The sequence below is a fragment of the Girardinichthys multiradiatus genome, chromosome 13 (assembly GCF_021462225.1).
Source record: "Girardinichthys multiradiatus isolate DD_20200921_A chromosome 13, DD_fGirMul_XY1, whole genome shotgun sequence".
NCBI classification, from domain to species: Eukaryota; Metazoa; Chordata; class Actinopteri; order Cyprinodontiformes; family Goodeidae; genus Girardinichthys; species Girardinichthys multiradiatus.
In genome coordinates, this window is record NC_061806.1 from 38,571,781 (window position 1) to 38,591,518 (window position 19,738).

Below are 19,738 nucleotides of genomic sequence, written 5' to 3' on the forward strand. Positions count from 1 at the left end.
TCCCTGCCCTAAAAGACTTTTGTGGGATGCACAGCTAATATAACAGACTCCAAATTAGTTAAAAATGTCTCTGTTTAGACAATCAGCGGCAACATTAAAGCATATATTTTGTGTATGATATTGATATGTTGTTACAGTCTGATGTTCTGGTGGCAAAACTTCAGGACCTATCTTGGAAGTAGATATACCTTCTGCAGTGTGAAAAAATACTGTTTAGAAGCACGCTGATTTGTTCTGCAAACAGTGCTGATCTGAACAAGTCAATCCATGATTTCTTGAACCCACCAACACAACATGATTAGGTCGAAACAAAGACACCAAAAAGAAGTGAAACTCACATTTACTGATCCGTCATATGTAATCCAAACAGGAAGTTTTTCGGTTTGTTGTAGATGGTTGCTTAGACCTTTTTCATGCTGAGGTACCCCTGTGGAAATGTTTGCTTAGCCTGTCTACTAGGGTGATTGTATACTGCTTCTTGTTTGTTCAAGCATAAAGGGAACCAGTGGAAAGGACTGTGTCTTTCCAGCGCCTTTTTCCTGCTAGAAGTGTTACTTCTCAGCCAAGGCTAACAATAATGTCTGTTAGTCCGATCAACTTCCATTTCCTCTCATTTGCTTTCCACAAGAGGTAAAATGCTCATTTACAGCTCTACATCCGCCTTACCGCAGCAGCTGGCTCAAAGGTAATCAGAGTGTAATCATGTAAATCCCCAAAAAATATTTGCAGAGACAGATAGCAAACAAGATTATTGTGAAGTTTATTTAAGGCTCCATGTGCTGAATGGTTATGTTTTGACTTGGTAACCTGATTCTCAGAGGTCAATATGCATGCAGAAAAATAAATGTCAGTCCGGTATTGTTTTTAATTTTTCTCTCCCTTATAGACTTCAACTTTTTATTTGGCTCCTTCAGCCTCTTATCAGTCTTTATTTGTACTGAAAACAAGCTTTTTTGTAAATAATATCAACAACTGGACATTATAACCAATATATTTCCCCTAATATCCTAGACATAGATAAAAGATAATTGGAAGATTGTCAGTTTGAGGATAGATTATCTGTACGAGCTAAATTTCACAGTTTGACAAGGAACTACTTTAGGTAAACCACATTGAGGCAAATGCAAAATCTTCCTTCTATAATCTGCATTAATTATCCCTGTTTAAGTGTCAGTCTACCATTCCATGTGTAACATCATCCCCTGACCTAGTTGCCTTTTTGCAGTCCATTTCCCATCCCCTTTGACTTTCAGCTGAATCACAGGCCTGTTTTCTTAGAGCAGCATTAAAGAGACAAAGAGGAAGACTGAGTGAGGCAAGCAGAGGTAATATGAGAGGATGAGAGGTATTTGGCCCTGTGAAAGTGGCCGTGGAGGCCCAGTGAGGGGTAATCGCTTCCTTGTTTACCTTCTTCCAACTGAAAATGAACTGCATCCAACCTAAAATCCAACGTCAAAGTCCACGTATGCCCTGCCAGCGCTAAGGTTATGCTTGATTCTTAGGTACGGAATAGTAGGTAAGGTTTGCTTAGTGACCCATGAATACTAAAGGGTTTTACTGGGAGTTGGTCAAAATGTACTGGTTTGGCATCAAGAAAAAAGGGTTGGACTCCACTAAGAACAGTGACTGATACTGAAAAGATGTTTTGAACAGTTTTCAAGAAGTTACTATTGAGATATGCTAAAAAAAATATTTTCTCGGTTAAGCAAATGAAGAAGAATGGAAGATTAGATAAGGGTCGGCTCCATTAACCAGTCACATTAAAAACGTTGTTATCATTACCTGCCAAACTTCTTATGTGTTTGTACCCTGCAACTCATTCTGGGGAAATCCCAAAATGTTCCCAGGCCAGAAAGGGTAAATTTTAGGGATATTAATTACAACTTGGGTTTTTCGGTTATTGTTTTTTTGTAGGTGCTAATTATAACTCAGCGGTCATTCAACAATCTGCCTTGGCTTTGCATAAAATAGGAATATGGAGAGACAACAAGCAGGATTAGGTTTTATTTTGGTCCAGTCTTAAAAAAACAAGATTCAAGTTAAAGCAGGAACATCAGGAAGCCAGGACACTTTGAATAAGACCCCTGTTCTGGTAAATCTTTTTTTTTTTTTTTGCTTTATGGCTTTAAGGCACAATGTCTGCCAGATTATCAGAGAGCAATGTCGTTTAATGCTCAGAGAACAAAGAAAAAGTACTGTTATTAGATGGTTTATCAGTTGGTGAAGCTTAAATCCTGTAGTTTAAAATACAGTTTGTTGACTTGTCTAACTTGTCAGGAAATAACGTCTTAGGTGTTCAGAAAGCAAATGTACTAATAATTCTGTGCCACATCTGATTGGGCTCATTCTGCTAAAAGAAATATGAAACATTTTAAATTTCTTAAGTCTCAGGTATCTCGTAAAAACATAATCGGGAAAGTAAGCATTTTTAATTGTACTATACTAGTTAACACAGGGGGAGTTTCATTTCAAGTTTGTGTTTGACCAGTGTTCATATTAGTTGATCATCCCATGGTACAATTTCATTGCAGCTTCTGAAATCTAAAATTGGCTATTTTAAATGTACTCCTTCAGGAACCCATATCTGCCATTACCTGTACATTTGCCACAATCAGGGTAGATTTATTTGTATTATATATAAATCAGCACTAAAACTGTGTCTGCTATGCAGAGGCGCTCTGCAGTGTACACAGGGCCATCCTATGACAGCCCTAACTATACATGTGTCACCAGAGGGAGAGAAGAGATGGGAGAAAAACACTTAAACACAGACAAATGGACTTGGGAGAGCTGCCAAGCTCTGGTTCTTCTCAGCATGTTAATAGAGTCACAATGTGCTGTGGGTGAAGCATTATCTGACCTTTTCACTTATAACTGGCACTGATAACTTTCCATAAATCTATTTTTACATGTATAATAAAGCAAATTAATAGATTTTATTACAAATGCACCTACAGGTTTTGTGGCCAGTCTCATGTGTTACTTCTGTCCAGCTTTGACCTGCCAGGACTTATCATAGTAATTCTTTCTGAGGATTATTATTATAAACAGAATTTAAAATATTTTGTGTTATTTCTGATAAAATCCAAATTTGTCTTAATAAAATCTTTACCTTTTTCCAAAATGCCATTAGATCTTATGTTATGGAGTTTTCTCTTTGTGTACTAATAATATCCTTCAGGGCATTGGACAGATTTATTTGTACGAACAAAACTCAACTGGAAAAGTCATTACTATACCTTGTGTTTTAGACTGATTACAGCTCCTTGCCTATTAATCTTTCTGTAGTTATTTTTTTACCTTGCAAGCCTCAAAACATAAAAGTGCACAACGTCACTGCAATGTCGATCTTAGGGCCGACACAAAAACACAAAGACAACACACACTCACACCTAAAGGCACTTCAGGGATTTCAGTTAACCGACCATACACAGTGGAACGAAACCAAACTTCAAATAAGGTATCCTTGTTTCTGTGGGTGTTTGTTTACAACATAATTTTTCTTAAAGCTTGAAAAAATATGGGTATAATAAAAATAGTTGCTTTACCACAAACAGCAGCTCAGTGACATGGAACATGTGCACTGGTCAAAGTTTTAATATATACAATTTATTTTATGCAATTTATTATTTATTTGTTAATAATTGCATCCAAAAAACTGGTGGGTTTAGAAAAGCTCTCCACAGTGCTAGTAAGTCAGTGTCTCTGCTTCCTGTCAATATGAGTGTTGTTGAATAGGATTATTTCTTATATGTAAATCATTCCCCCTTAAAGCAAAAATAGCAAGTGTAATCATATCCTTTTATAAGCCAGAAATATATGGGCTGACTGCAGCTCACTGATGAGGTGTTGAAAGTCTGTGACATGAATTTCAGTCTGGGGACCAATCATGCATTCTGGTAAACGAATGTTGAGACTGTCAGATCTCAGCGCCATGTTAAAGCACAGCCCTTCCCTTATGATTTAAAGGCTGAATATAAACCATGCAGCCTTAAACCAGTTTCACCAATGACCCCTTTTTCTGTACAACTTGGGCATATGAAACATTTTTTATAATTTAGTGCTGCCTTGGGATAGAGTCTTCAACAGAATACCTCTGCATACACTGTGTGCATTAGTTTGAAATACCTCCTCTTTGGCTGAATGATCCCCATTTATAAGGCCACTGGAGGTTGTTGCATGACTAGAGGCAGCACTTAAACTCTATGAACTGGTGAATAGTTGCGTTAAAAAAGCGTCTTTGGCCATGCAGCTTAATGTACCGTACTCAAGGCTATCCTTCCCCTCTGGCTTTTTCAAGTAGCAGCTTTTGAATGTGCGAATGACTCTACAGCTCTCAATAACTTGGTTCAGTGAGATTGATGCAGCTTTAAATGATGATGTGCCCTACCTTCCCACACAAAGTTCTCAAATTTGACCCTATGACTGAGACTTTGATTTTGTTAAAAGCAGGAAAAATTTCCACTTTCTTCTCTGTCTTTAGGCTGATATTTTTCCTTTTAAAATGGGTTCTTCACACATTTGTTGTTCTTCATTTTATTTATTTTTATTACACCACTGGGACTCCTTTTTAACCATAGATTCTTTATACTGCTTTATGTGAAGCAGAATCCTCCTGTTTTATGTTAACATGAACCCTAAACCTGTCGTGATATATTTTACTTATTATGCAGTGCCTAGCCCTTACAATGTTCCCTATGGATCATAAGTGATGAAGAATATGAGCTTGGAAAGCTTTTCCAAGCACAGCTGTGAGTATGTTATGCTGCCTTTGGTCTTCTTCTGTAACTCCAGTGTGGGGATGGCATTGACCTCAGTGAGAATGTATGCTAACTAGTGATATACAGCTGTACTTAATCCAAAGTGCTTTGTTTTTTCTCTGGATGTAATTTGAACATATGGTGTAAATCATGGCCAGTAGTTGGAAGTTTACATGTTATGTAATTTGACTCCATTGTGGGAGTAAATCTAAAAAAGAAAGTAATAGTATAATTTTAATGTGATCTAATAAAATGATACTGATACTTGGTTTGTTCGCATTTCTTCAGTTGAATAATGCTAAAAATAACACTGTTTACAAATTTTTTTATTTTTTGATCAACAAGGTGATTTTTATTAGGTGAAGTCCTATTAGCTGAACATTTGGCCTACATGTTTAACAGTAGGATTTAGTATTTATCTGATCCTCTCAGGTCTTTGGTGAATTTGTTTTTTGAGTAGTTGACTTTCAGATGTGCCTTGCTCTCGGTCACATCGCACAGCTGTTGGGATTGAGAGGAGCTCGGCAGAAGACAGCCAAACACTAGTCACTAACACATCACATTTAAAGTATTAGGGTTTAAATGCAATCATATTTATTTAGTTGCTGTTTGCAGTTTGAGCCACTAGACGTCTCTTAGAACCACAGAGTAGATTTAAAAGCATACTGTGGTTTGTGTCTTTAATCAATTTAGATGGTGAATATAAGAACAAGGGAGTTTTTTCTTGATGTCATTAAGTTTTATGTTTGCAAACTGTTCATTTTGGAATGTGTAGAAGTGTAACTGCAGCATCTATCACTTATATACAAACCGAGCAATGGAAACTGTTTGTATTTCATAAATTGTATTTTTTTTTATTTTGCTAAACAAATAAATTAGGAAATATGGCAATCTTTAAATGTATAGTTATCTAGTTTTCACTGTAAAAAAAACTCATAAACATAATATAAACAAAGACTTTAGGATTAAAGAGATTAAAGAGAGTTATACTAGTTGATTTAGAGATAAAAGTATTAGGTAATTCTAGTTATTAGGCCATAATGTTCCCTAAATCTCCCCAGCAGGAATTAAATTTATATTTGTTAATGTGAAGCAAAATATTTAATAGAGTACCTTCACTGATTTTTTATGTGATTTTCACTGTAGCAGAAAAAGCCCAAATAACAGTATACCACCGTATGAATCTTCTTTAAACAGTAACACATGCTGCTGTTAAATATATTGCAGAGTAAACAAATAAATCAGTTTTTTCAGTTTTCTGCCTTATGGTTTTGTTAAAATGCCTTTAATCAACATGTGTTTGTGTGTTCCATATTTTTTCTGTGCTCCAGTGGGCATGACAACCAAGGTAACCCATCTCAGAGCAATTTAAGCCAGAGTGTTAGCAGCTTCAGCCCTGTGTTTCCTGGACCCTGTTTATACCCAGCGCATAATGGCACACTGGGAAGGTTGTTGCCTGCCTATAATCCAAGCATTTTATCAAACCAATCAGCATTTTTCTAGCAAGAACACATCTCAACCGCGACAGAAGGGGGTTTCACAACATCTGGTGCTCCTAGTGAGAGACAGAGAGAGAGGAATAAAAAGGGAGTTTGCGTGAAAAGAAAGTGTGAGAACAATCTTGTTAGTCTGGCATGGAGATTTCAGATCAGAACAACATCCTGCTTTCGCTTTTTACACAGGTCACCAAGAGTGCACAAAGCTGTCAGTACTTGCCCATGCTAGAATTAGGGGTGCTCACAGTTGTGATGGTGATTTATGTCAATGCGAATATTAATTGCTGCTCTACCTTACAGTTTCTCTTCTATTTGCTTTCTGTTCTGCTTCTTTAGCCAAGTGCAGCAGTGAGAGGTTACCAAAGCAGTAAGACAGCTCCCATTGGCTCCAGTTGGGCCACTGGTGTCAGCGGTGGTCAAGACAGCTGGAGCAACCACTTCTCTTGCCCAAGTCTTCAGCATTATATACCTCACCATCAACAAAACCGACATCATCACCCTCCTTCCACACACGCAAGCTACACCTACTGCACTGCACATACAGCTGTGAGTAATGCTTTTAGCCTGTTTGTTGGATGAATACATCAGTGCTCTTCCTGCCTGTCTCTTTCTCTCTTTCTGGTATCCATTAGTGGCCTTTTCCATAAGGGAAAGTTCTTTTAGTATGGACACAAAATGTTCTCTTTTCTTGCATACCTTTCCTTATCTTTCTATGGCTCTTTTCTCTGTTTTACCAGTAATGTTTCATTCTTTCCTCTCAAGTCCCTGTGAGTTTTTTATTCCTCCCTTCCTTTGCTTTGTCTTCTCATTTGACCACTGATCACCCCCTCCTCTCTACTACTTCATTTATTTTCATTTCATTCATCTCCTGCCCTGACCATGCTTAAGGAGGCTAATTGAGGCAGAGACACTTCTGGACTGTTTTTCTTGTTATTATCTCAGGAATTTATTCATTTCTCGCAGTCTGCCAGGTTTGACTTTTTTTGTCCTGTTTTCTTTTTTGCATATATTTCCAGACTTGAGTGGAGTAAGCCAGAAATAATGAGTTCTATTTTCAGGAATAGTGCTTCTTGCCAAATTATTCAGAATCCCTGAAATATTTTCACATTTTATCACATTGCAATCACAAACTTCAATATTTTGTAATAGATAAACACAAAGTAGTGCATAATGGTGAATTGGAAGGAAAATTGTGTTTGATTTTCGAACTTTCATTTTTACTTTTTAAAAATCAGAAAAATATATAGCCCCTTTACTCTGATACCCCTAAACAAGGTCCAGTGCAGCCAATTAGCTTCAGAAGTCAGCACCTAGTTGGTGAAAAGAGTCTACCTGTGTGTAAATTATTCTCAGTATTAATCCAGCTGTTCTGTGAAGGTCTCTGTGAGAACAATAGTGAACTAACAGCATCATGAAGACCAAGCAACACACCAGGCGGGTCATGGATAATGTTGTGGAGACATTTTAGAAAGGTTGTAAAAAAAGATCCCCAATCTTTGAACATATGTTTACAGATTGGGAATCTGTCATCTGATACAAGGAACAGTTTTGCACAACTGCAAACTTACCAAAACATGTTCATCCACCTTAACTGATAAGCCAAGAGGCCCATGGTAACTCTAGAGGAGTTGTAATGATTCACAGCTCAGGTGGGATAGTTAGTCAATATAGTCAACTTTAGTCATGCACTGCAAAAATTGAGCCTTTATGGAAGAGTAGCAAGATATCTCCTATATTCTAACGAAAGCAATGAGCCCTAGTTGTTGTTTGTCATAACCCATGCAGAGGACACAGCAACTACTACGTGGAAGAGGTGTTTTGGTCAGATGTGACCAAAACTAAACTTCTTAGTGCACATCCAATGTGCATTTTACCAGAAAATCACCCTAAACCTATTACCCTATAGTAACACAAGGTGTTTGCAGCAGAAAAACTAAATCTACATATTACAAGTCAAACAGTTGTGTTTTGCATTCTATACATAAAAAAACATCATTTGAATTTCTGCTTTTAAAAAGGCAAAAATACTACTGAGGAACATGGAAGCTTTCCAAAAGTGACTTAAACATTTTGGAGGAGGAATACAACCACAGAGCATGATTGCGTGTTGTTCTTCTGTATGTCTTCTGTATTAAATGATTTTTTACTAGCCTTTGCTCCATTTTTCTCTAGTTTTCCAGCTTTCCCATGACCACAATCTCATCTTAAATGTGCCCCACTTTAACTCCCATCTGCCTGCCTATCTGCATGTTGAGACTTCCCTAAAGCATCTGCATGCATGAGGTAAAAGAATTGGATCAGATTTAGATAAGACAGTCATCATTGTACGTTAGCTCCATGTTGCACAGCTCATGCCTTGTATGCTACCTGAAAGCATTCTTTGTTTCTAGAAAGTAGAGGAGGAAATTTCCATTAAGTGTCTCTGCTGCTGTCAGATTTCTGTCTCAGTCCCTTGCTTTACACAGTTGTCACCATGACCAACACTGCAATAGTGTCATACAGTTTATATCCATATATATTTGGACACTTTTTTTTGTTTGTTTTTTACCCGTTTACTGAAACATATTCCAATTATTCAGGTATATCATGGACATAATGTGCATACTCTCAGCTTTTATTTGGGAATATTTATGTTCAAATTGGATGAATGGTCTAGAAGTTTCGGAAGCTTAACTTGCCACCCTCTTTTTAAAGCGGCCAAAATAACTTAGACAATTGACAACTGAAAGGCTATTTCATGGGTAGGTGTGGGCAATTCTTCCATTATTTCATTATCATTTGAGCAGATAAAAGGCCTACAGTTGATCTGAAGTGTGGTGCTTGCATTTGGAAGATTTTGCTGTGAACAGACAACATGCACTCAAATAAGCTCTCCATGCTGATGAAACAAGCCATCCTTAAACTGTGCAAATAGAAAAACCCCATCCAAGAAACTGCTACAATATAAAGAGTGGCATCTAAAGCACTGGTGAATTCAGCAACGCAAAAAGACCTGGATGTCCACAACAGTGGTCGATGATCGCAGAATCATTTCCATGGTGAAGAGACAACCCTTCAGGACAGCAAACCACTCTCCAGGAGGTAGGCGTTTTAATATCCAAGTCTACCCTGGAGAGAAGACTGCATCAAAGTAAATGCATAGGGTTCACTCCAAGGTGCAAGCCTCTCATAAGCCTCAAGGTGTGTGATGACTCATGATCCAAAGCCTACCACATCATCCCTAAAACACGGCTCAAAACCAGCTAAATGCAGTTGATTGGGCGGCGTTTCGCAATACAGATGGACAGTGGCCCAAAACATACAGCCAAAGCAGTCCAGGAGTTAAGTAAAGCAAAGGGGAACATTCTTGAATAGCCAAATCAGTCACCTGACCTTAACCCAATTGAGCATGCATTTCACTTGTTAAAGACTAAACTTTCAAACTCTCTACAACTATCACGCATGATGGTATAAGTGTAATAATTTTTAATTATAGAATACCTGGGCATCTTGCAGTCATCAAGTTGAATCATGATCTCCTTTGCATGCTGAACTATTCTACTGTGAGACTAGAGGCCATCTGTTCAACTGCCAAAGGAAAACAAAGGGTTGTACATCAAGACAGTGATCCCAAATACAAAAGCAAATGTACAACAGAGAGACTATAAAAGACAATAATTGAGGTGCTGTACTGATCTATTCAAATTAGGACCTCTGATTATTCTGCTGTGGCAGGACCTGAAGAGAGACATGCAGAAACAATGCAGAGAAACCTTGATTTACTGAAGAGATCTATGTTAGAGACTTATAATAATACAGGAAAACAATTGCTAAGAGTAAACTACTAAAGTTTGCTCTATGAGCTGTTAAATCATATTATAGACATAGATTTCTTTATTTCAAAAACTAAAAACTGAGATCTGACTGGGCTGCATTGACAATTATAATTGTCAACCAAATATCTGACATAAAAGCAAAGAAATAGGTGAATGGCTCCTATGAATATATAGTTTAAATAAGATAATTTTTTTAATGACCTTATGTGAAGGGTTATTCTGTTTTAGAGAGCTTCACTGCTTTAATGTTTTGGTAAAACAGAGAAATTACATGTTGTATTCAGCAACAGAAGCCCTTGAATAAAGATGAAAAATCCCCCAAAATATTCCCAGTCACCAGAACATTCTCAAAACAAGACACACACACTCCTCTGTTTGCCCTGAATGTGTTTTTGTTTTTGTAAGATGCCGGTAAACCGCACTTCTTATAGAACAACCTAACTGGTCTGGGTTACAGATCACAATGGGGTCATCAGACTCTTACCCTCTTCCTCACCCTTTCCCCTTAAGCTAGTGTAAAATTTGCTGGCTTGGACTGGGCTGTTTAAATGGAAGAGTATGGATGGTTGTTTTATTTTTTGTCATTTCCTTTTTAACCCTGCAGAAAGAAATTTCTCCCCCACTGCTAGGCCTTTCATGCAGCTGAGACATACTTCCAGGATTTGAGTCTGGAATGCTTGTTTTATGTATGACATGGATGTCATTTGCAGAACATATTGGGTTGTACATGAAATTCTTCACTTCACCAACAGACTGAAGCAGACTTTCTCTCATTTTACAAAGTCTTACAGTCAAATATTCATTTTTTTTTGCAACGTTTTTATTGCTTCCCAAAATGCTATTTTGATTTCAAGCTTATTAGATGCAAAAACGTCCTACAGGAAGAAAATAAAAACAAAACTGATAGCTCAGCATGCATCTGTCCTGTTCGTTGTGAAAGGCAAGAAAGGGCATGAAAAAAGAAAAACAAACAAGCATCCTGCAGAGATCAAGAAGACTTGCCTCCAGTGGGTTTGTAATTACAATGGAAGCAGATACATTTCCACTTTTAATATGGTGGGTTGAAGATTGCTCAAAGGGGGAGCGTGGAAGGACAAACCTAAAGTGGAGAAAGTTATGTAGAAATTAGGAGCCATGACTAGTGCAAGAGTAAACCAAATGTGGTGTTTCCTATTACCTAGCAATATTTTAACCAAATCAGGACATTCTGTATATTTACATTCCAAATAATCAGAAATGCAGTGATCATAAATGGAGGCCAATTTTTGAACAGGATTTGGAAAACTTTAATCTACCATTACTGATTTTAATAAATTTAATAAACTTGTCTGATTTCTCATTAAAGGGGGGTCCATACATTATTTATATTAGGAGTAAAGACATCATGCTGCTGTGTAAGAGAGCTCACTTTAAAATAAAGGGTTTTATTATTCTTTACAAAAATTATTGAGTTGACATTTGAAACAGTCTTTAGCATGGTATATTAGCAATTAACATTAATAGAGCAGCTAGCTTTACTAAACCAGCAGTCATACTGTGTATTTTCTAAAGACTATAAATCCTTACCTTAACTCTGAAATTGCAAACGGCTATCAGCACGTCCAACTCCAGCATGTTCAATAACAGATAGAGGTAAAAACAATAGCTTTGAGTAAAACAGATGAATTTTGCTGCACTACATTTAGTATTCTTGTTATTTTGTAGAAGAATTCCTAGAAAACCGTTTTTTTTTTTTTTTTTTTTTGACTTAATCTTAAAAACTTTACTGATATAGAAAATAACTAACTTTGAGTCTTCCCTCCATAATATCATGTACACCTAAGAGTGTTGTTTGCAGCGCCAACTGGTTGTGCTGAATTTTGTGTGTTCCCTAATTAGTTTTTTGAGTTTCTGACTGGCAAATAAGGGCCAATTAAGGTAAAGATCATCCCATTCCATTACCGTTAGTTCAGGTATACTGAGATGAAGAGATGAAGACTGTAAACTTGATTCCCAACCGCCAGCTGGTCAGCTGGCTGAAAAGAGGCTAAAACATTTCTCAATTGAATACTAAAAGTCATACTCAGCTGTTTGAAAATATTACCAATATTTCCACTAATAACTCTTCTTAGGGTAACACTGTTTTAAACTACATTTGGGAAGTTTTGAACAGCTTGTCTGTTAATAAGCTGAATACAAACTACAACCAGAACAGATAGCCCAACTATTTAACAGATAATACTAACTTGTTAGACTTGGAGTATTGCTTTTTATAGAGTAGAACAGCAAGATGTATAATATTCTGCTAAATAAGCACTTGAAAACTATTTCTAGATTAAGCAGGTGTTTATTCTATATTTTCTTTTTAGTGGGGGTATTTGGATAGTTAAATGGTAAAGTTTTGTTTAAGTTAGTTTTTCCTATCAAAAGCTGTATTAATTAATACAGTATGGAGGTTTCTTCCTATTAAAAGGGAGTTTCTCCTCTCCACTGTCACTACATGCATGCTCAGTATGAGGGATTGCTACAAAGTCAACACCAGTGACTGTCCACTGTCTCTACATGCTCATCCAGGAGGAGTGAATGCTGCAAGTCACTGACTGGATGTAATCTGCTGGGTTTCCTTAGACAGAAAAACTTTTTATCCAATTTGAATAAATAACTGAATCTGACTGCACTGTTCAATGGTTAGGATTAATTGGAATGTATGTACCTGACTGTTGTGAAGTGCCTTGAGACGACATGTGTTGTGAATTGGCGCTATATAAATAAACTGAATTGAATTATGTTAAAGTATTTAATTAGCAGAAGTAATAATTTGTTTTTTTTGTCATTTATTCATTCATCATCTATACCGCTTATTCCATGGTGGGTCACGGGGGAGCTGGTGATCTCCAGCAGTCTACAGGCGAAAGGTGGGGTACACACTAGAGGGTGACACGGGAGTAGATTTTCTCTCCTGTCCCATCCCGCTCCCACAGAAAAATGTCTTGTCCCATCCCAATCCCAGGCCAGCATAACGAAAAAAATCCTGTCCCGTCCCACTCCTGGTAAATTGACTCCCACTCCCGTCCCGCTCCCATTCAGAACGACTCCCACTCCTGTGCCTCTCCCATTTTAGTTTTCTTCATTTAGTCTTTTGGCAATTTGTTTCTTTGAAGGACCAGTTAGATCCCTGTTTTTAGCTGTAGTAAAGGCCAGTTAAAGTAAAAAGAATAATAATGAAGAAATAATAAAATATTAAACAAGGAAACAGACCATGCCTATCTTAGTTGAATAAACAAAATGTACATAGTTGTATTTTACTTATTTATTAAGTGACTGTTTCCTTTGAACAATGACATTACTTGTATGTTTCAAGTTGCTGAAACGAAAGAAAAATGCACCTAGTAAGAGAACTGTACTTGTTGAACAAAAGGCCAAAAAGGTATTACCTTCACAATTTAGAAACTGTACCTGAATGGTTCACAGCCCTGGTCCTCAGGGACCCCTTTTCTGCAGGTTTTAGATGTGTGTCTGATCCAGAACACCTGATTTAAATTCTGACATGACCTCCTATACAGGCATCAAGAATGGAGGGTCAAACTGGACAAAATTAATACAATAAAATCATCATTAAATAAATAAATGTTGTGAATGTCCCATAAGTGAAGTAAATGTAACATGAAAGAAATGTAACATTAAATGTGCCATTAAATTAAAGGTACCATTTATTTATTTAATACATCATTAGAAACAATAAATGTACCATTATATCATGAAATGGAATATTATGAAATTAAATGTGCCACTGAATAATTAAGTATAATTTTAAAGACGACATGACATAATTATTGGTACACTTAATATTTAATGATGTATTAAATAAATTGTACATTTAATGGTACATTCAATTTTTTTCTATTTCACAACATATTTATTTAATATCTTCCCTTGATGAAGCCTTTCTATACGGAGTCCGCGAGGGGACATGGGGAATTTTTTCTCTTTTGTGTCCCCACGCAATAGTCTTTGCGTTATTTCGCAATACTTTGTGGGATAGTTTCCAAACCAGATAACTGCAAAATTGAAACAAACACTACACCCGTTTTGAGATTTACTGAGTTTTATTTTGAAATCAGCCTTAAATAAAATTATCTTCAATCAGACTAAAAGACAGTTTTTATCCACAAGCTGTCAAACTACTGAACTCTGGACCATAAAACTGCACGAAACCACATCTGTGACACTTTATTTCCTTATTACTGCTGCATGATGTGTACTTTTTTTTTGTACGCCATTAGTGTTTTTGTTTTTATCGTGATTTGAACGGTTCTTCTTATCCTAAGCATTTAATCGCATTGTTTACTGCATGTTAACCTGCATATGACAAATAAACCATATCAATCACATATCAATGTTTGTTTTATGAGCAGTTTGTCATCTGTGCTGTTGCTCCAAAATGCCGAATGCAAAAGTATTGCGTGGGGACGATAAAGAAATAAATTTCCCCATGTCCCCTCACGGGCTTCCGTACCTTACCTCTTAAATCTTTAGAGCACATGCAGCAATTTTGTTGGTCAGATGAGACTTGACACATGATGGTACTTTTGGTTTGATGAATGAAGAGATGCAGGGTTGATTTAATCCAGAATCTGTTTTACAAGTGTCCCTTAATCGCTGGTGAACTTGATTACGACTAAACACGTTTTACAAGCAGCATACTGCGTGTTAACACCGCTACATTCAACTCTCCTGAAGTTCGGTAATATTTGCGACTTTCCTGTCAGCTCTATGAGTTTAATAGATAAGTCCTTATTTCTGACTTTACGTTACAAATCCAATTTTACCACGTCCAGTTCTCCACCTGCGTTTGCTCCCTACATCCTGAACGCAGGTGGAAAACATCGAGCAGAAGCACTGTTGGCTTGTGGGTCGTGTAGTTCGTTTGACTCACATTATAGTATAGGCTTCTTGAAAAAAAACTACACAATGGCGGCGTCGATCCAAGTTTTTTTTTTCTTAAAGTTTATAACAAAGTCTCAGTTTTACATTTCCAAGGACAATTGATCCTAGTTTATTTTCCCTCCTATTAGTTAGCTCCCGCTCCTGTCTCCTCCCGTTCATTTTTTATCCTGTACCGTCACCAATCACGGGATCTTTACTGATGCTGTCTCCCGTCCCGCGGGTTTCCCGTGGGAATCCCGTGACCCGTGGGACTCCCGAAAAAATGTCAGCCTCTAGTACACACTGGACATGTCGCCAATCCATCGCAGGGCAACACAGAGACATACAGGACAAACAACCATGCACACACTCATTCACACCTAAAGGCAATTTGAGAGACCAATCAACCTAACAGTCATGTTTTTGGACTGTGAGAGGAAACTGGAGTACCCGGTGAGAACCCTCGCATGCACAGGGAGAACATGCAAACTCCATGCAGAAAGACCACCGACTGGTAGGCGAACCCAGTACCTTCTTGCTGCAAGCCAACAGTGCTACCAACTGTGCCACCGTGCCGCCCTGTTTGTTTTCAGTTAAAATTATTTGAATTATATTAAACATTTTGTTGCTTTTAACACTTGGGAAATAGTAAGTATATTTCCTTGGTGTTTTATTTCTGCACATTTCAGGTGTAAATTTAATGCTTCCTTCTTTGTGACAATGTACCTGAAAAACTGACTGAAAAATACAAAAACACTTTGGCTTTTATTGTTAAAGAGCTTGTATGGCAACTGTTGTTATGTTAACATTTACGATAACCTTAGAACAGTCAATTTTAAGCAGTAGTTATCTGTAATAGTTTCTAACTGGAAATGTGTGGCTGTCAAAACATTTATGTTGTTTTCTATAATGTTCATTTGCATTTTTGTTTTGTAGTATCACACATGTCAGGCCATTTTATAGAAGGAAGGTTGCATTAGAAAACCTAACAGTGAAGAAATAACATTATGAAATTTTACACAGCAAAATATAATCTACTTATAAATGAAAATAATATAGAAAATTATAACTTGATTAAAAAAGATGGGTTAAAAGAGGAAGATGACATTTCTTCTCCTTTCATAAAACCTCTCTACTTAATATCTACTATTAACCAAAGAGCTTAGCTGACATTTGTGGAGATTGTAACAACCCTCAGCTGATTTGGTGTAATAAAACATGACAAGTCACTGATTGTAAATTGTGTTATTGGATTCTTTACTTAAAGCCACATGTGCTGCAACAACTCCTAAAGCCTTGAATAAACGCTGAGGTATAGATTTTTTGACCTGATGAGAATTGGTCACAAGCACACAAAGGGGCCAAAGGAAATATTTTGTGTAGGTGCTCTCCTCCAATTCACATGACAGTCTATAATTGGTAATACCAGTAAAGGTGGACATGCTGCACATGGTATGTAAGAGATAGCTGCTGTAGCTAAGAGTCTCTTCAGCAGCAGCTTTCTTGGACTATTACAATGGTACATATGGTTTACAAGATTTCAGGACATTTTTAAACCATAAATGTTACTTTTGTCACAGACATACATATCAACATATTAATATTCTAATTTTTAATTTAGAAGAAACTACATTCCCTTTGGGCAAGGATTAACTGGGAAAATCTAGCAGAGAACCCCTTAACACTAGAACTCCCAGGGCTGTCAATTTAACAGTTTTGAAAGTTTGACATGCCATAACTCTGGTTTATTAAAACTCTTATCTTCCTGGCATCCTGACTTTTTGTAAACCTGTGTCTTTTGTATTCCTATGTCTCTTTTTAAAAAAAAATAAAGTAAATAAAAGATCTAAATATTTTTTAACTCTAACTACCACAGCTGCTATTATTTACACTGATATTTTTTTTCCCCGCTGCTGAGTATACGCGCGAGCGTTGCCTAGCAACAGCCACTCTAGAAAGCAGTTTGAGAAGAAGATTTTTGGCATCCTACAAATGGCTTCTAGAAGGATATTTTCTGCTCAAGAGACATTGGAAATGCTTCAAAAATTAGATGATCGTGATTCTGGGGTCGAGAGGGATTCTGACAGCTCTTGGTCAGCATTCAGTTCCAGGGACAGCGGGTCAGAGAGTGAGCCTCCCCCGGCTAAAAAAAACACGAGTCGTCCCGTTAGCAGAAGGTTGTGACGCATTTTTTCACGGTAGTAAAAGGCTAGCCTATGTAACAATTTTATCATTTTAGATTATAGTTTTCAGATTAGTAAACCAATAATATATAAACTATTTATATAGCAAAATTGCCACGATCAGTGCAGGTTCAGAGACAGGGAGACGAGCCTGGTGCCCAGTACTCAGCTATAAATCCAGCAATCCAGCTCACTGGCAGGAGCGAAACTACAAATCAAGATACTGATAATGGACAAAGAAATAAACAATAAGTTAGGTCATAGATAGGTATCACAAAATGAGCGCATACCTGAGAAGGAGAAGGAGATAGGAAAGGATGGTGCTGTGTGGACAGTGGTAGAGGAGGAAGAAAGTAGAGGGAGGCATCAGAGCCAGAATGTGTTGACAGAGTGGCAGATCTAAGATGCCCAGACTGCATTCTTCTGCTTGCTGGACGCCGAAATGCTCATCTATGTTCAGGGCTGCAGTGTGGCTGAGGCCCGCAGAGTTTTACGAGATGATTCCTCCTCGGACATGAGTGTGGATGAGCTGAAGGCATTTTTAGCACTAGTTTATGTCCGCGAGGTGAAAGGAGGCGTAGCATGTAGCTGTCCAGCTTTTGGTCAGATCAGTAAAGCTTTTTTTTTCAAATTTACCTGCTACTCTGTATTATTTTTCAGTACGATTTATAAATAATAAGAAAACATAATAGGTTTTGATCAAATACTATTATTAATTCTTGTCAAAACCATAATTTTATAGCATGCAAGAAAACCTTTAGCATTCTGACCAATGTAACGCGATGATGTCATCACCGCCCTCTCAAAGCTCGTTGTGAAATTGACGGACTCGGGAGTTATAGTAGTGTTAGAATTCTGGGAGTCCTAGTGTTAAGGGAAATTTCAGCATCAAACCTCCTGGAGGGTCTGTCTTAGAGGTTGGGGACATGGAATCTGAATTGACCGTGGTCATGAGATCATTTCCCTGTGTGGCATCTACTAGCTGGTGCTTAAAGGACAATGGGGCCAGTTGTTGTGGGAACCAGACAACCATTTGGTTGAGTGGGGATGGCCATCAGACTGAGGCATTTTTGGATTTGAATGTCTTTAGGGACTCCTGAGACAGTGTTCATGCACTACATAGAAGGGACTGATTGGAGAACCAAAGATTTTGATGTGGGAAGAATTCTGTGAGCTTTGGCGAAGGACTTTCGGTTGGCATCGAGGAAATTCTGGCACACAAATTAATGACTCAACAACAAGGCCTCTACCAGGCTGTATTCAGTTTGGAGGTAACCTACAAACTTGAATTGTGGTTATTGCCCAGTAGTAGAAGGAACTTCAGTCTGTCATGAGTGAAAAAAGAGCTCACCCAGAAAGTAAGCTCTTGTTTTAAAGGTCCATCAACATTCTAGCCCTCATCTGATCATCAGATACACACATTTTAAATGAGCATCTTTCATAGGATGACTGGGAGATAAGGTGAACGGCTCTGTCATTCAGGGGATTTAACTAATGTCATCAGGACAGCTCCTGGATCCCTTATTTGGAAGATCTGGGCACATCGCACTGGGAGGTCACGCCAATGCTGACCCAGAGATTGCTCTGAGAACTTTATATCCCTCTGGGCCTTGGGAGGTTCCAGGATAAACTGGAGCATTACTGAGTAGTGAAATGTCTGGGTTTTCATCCTGGACATGCTTCCTTTGCGACCCTGTCTCAGATAAGCAAAGGAAGATGGATAGATGGAAAAAATTGTTTTCTGTTAACATAAATCAGACAGATGTGTATGTATTTGCATTTGTTGTGTAGTCAAGTTTTTTTGGAATTTTGTTTAAATTATTGATGAAGTTACATTTTATGTTCTCTGTGTCCCTATGTTTTAACAGAAGAGTAAACGTTTCTGTGATACATGGGCCTCCATTTCTGAACAGATTTTATGAACTGCATGGCCAAAGATAGCCCAGGCAAAAAACTAATAGTTTTCAGTTTTTATGCATTCATTGAACAGGAAAATATTTGCCAGTACTTAAACTGCTGTTCACTGGTCAATTGAGAGAAAGGTGGTTGATGATTTATAAAATTAATGACCAATACATTTGTTCATTGTTACTTCTCTCTAATCCAAAACATGGCTGTTATTGTGACTGCGCAACTGCAGAGGTAATCAAACGTGTCTTTCTTAAAGCAGATAATTTCCTTGGGAACAGACACAAGTTATAATATTCACAATGATAGGTGGGTTTTAGTGAGATCTTTGATTGACTAAAGAGGTAAAGAAAGTTATGCTCTAAATACATCGAATTTTGAAAGACCCTTTGTTTTTTCTCTACCTGTACATGAAATCACTGCTTTATGTTTGACCTCTACTCTGTGCTGTTTCTGATGGTCTGTTTTCTTTTCAGAATCAAATTAAGTCTTGCATATGCACATTTGAACCTTTATGTTTGGTACACTCTGTGTAGATATAATTTATGACTGCAACAGTATTTCACTTTGCTGCATGCTAGCTATAATTGGGAATCATGGCCTTGTGTTTATTGAGGCGTAATATCTTTAATAACTATTTAACTGTGTAAAAATGGAAGTAATGCAATTGC

At 37.4% G+C, this 19,738-nt stretch overlaps 1 protein-coding gene across 3 annotated transcripts in view; it reads left to right on the top strand.

Annotated features, from left to right (window-relative positions):
- The window catches only part of rbms3 (RNA binding motif, single stranded interacting protein), a 453,566-nt gene that overhangs the window by 85,603 nt on the left and 348,225 nt on the right, over positions 1 to 19,738 (top strand). For all 3 annotated transcript variants that reach the window (XM_047383175.1, XM_047383169.1, XM_047383170.1), the window contains exon 3: positions 6,593 to 6,802. In XM_047383175.1, coding sequence (XP_047239131.1) covers positions 6,593 to 6,802 — 210 coding nt within the window. The remainder of the gene's footprint in view (positions 1 to 6,592; positions 6,803 to 19,738) is intronic.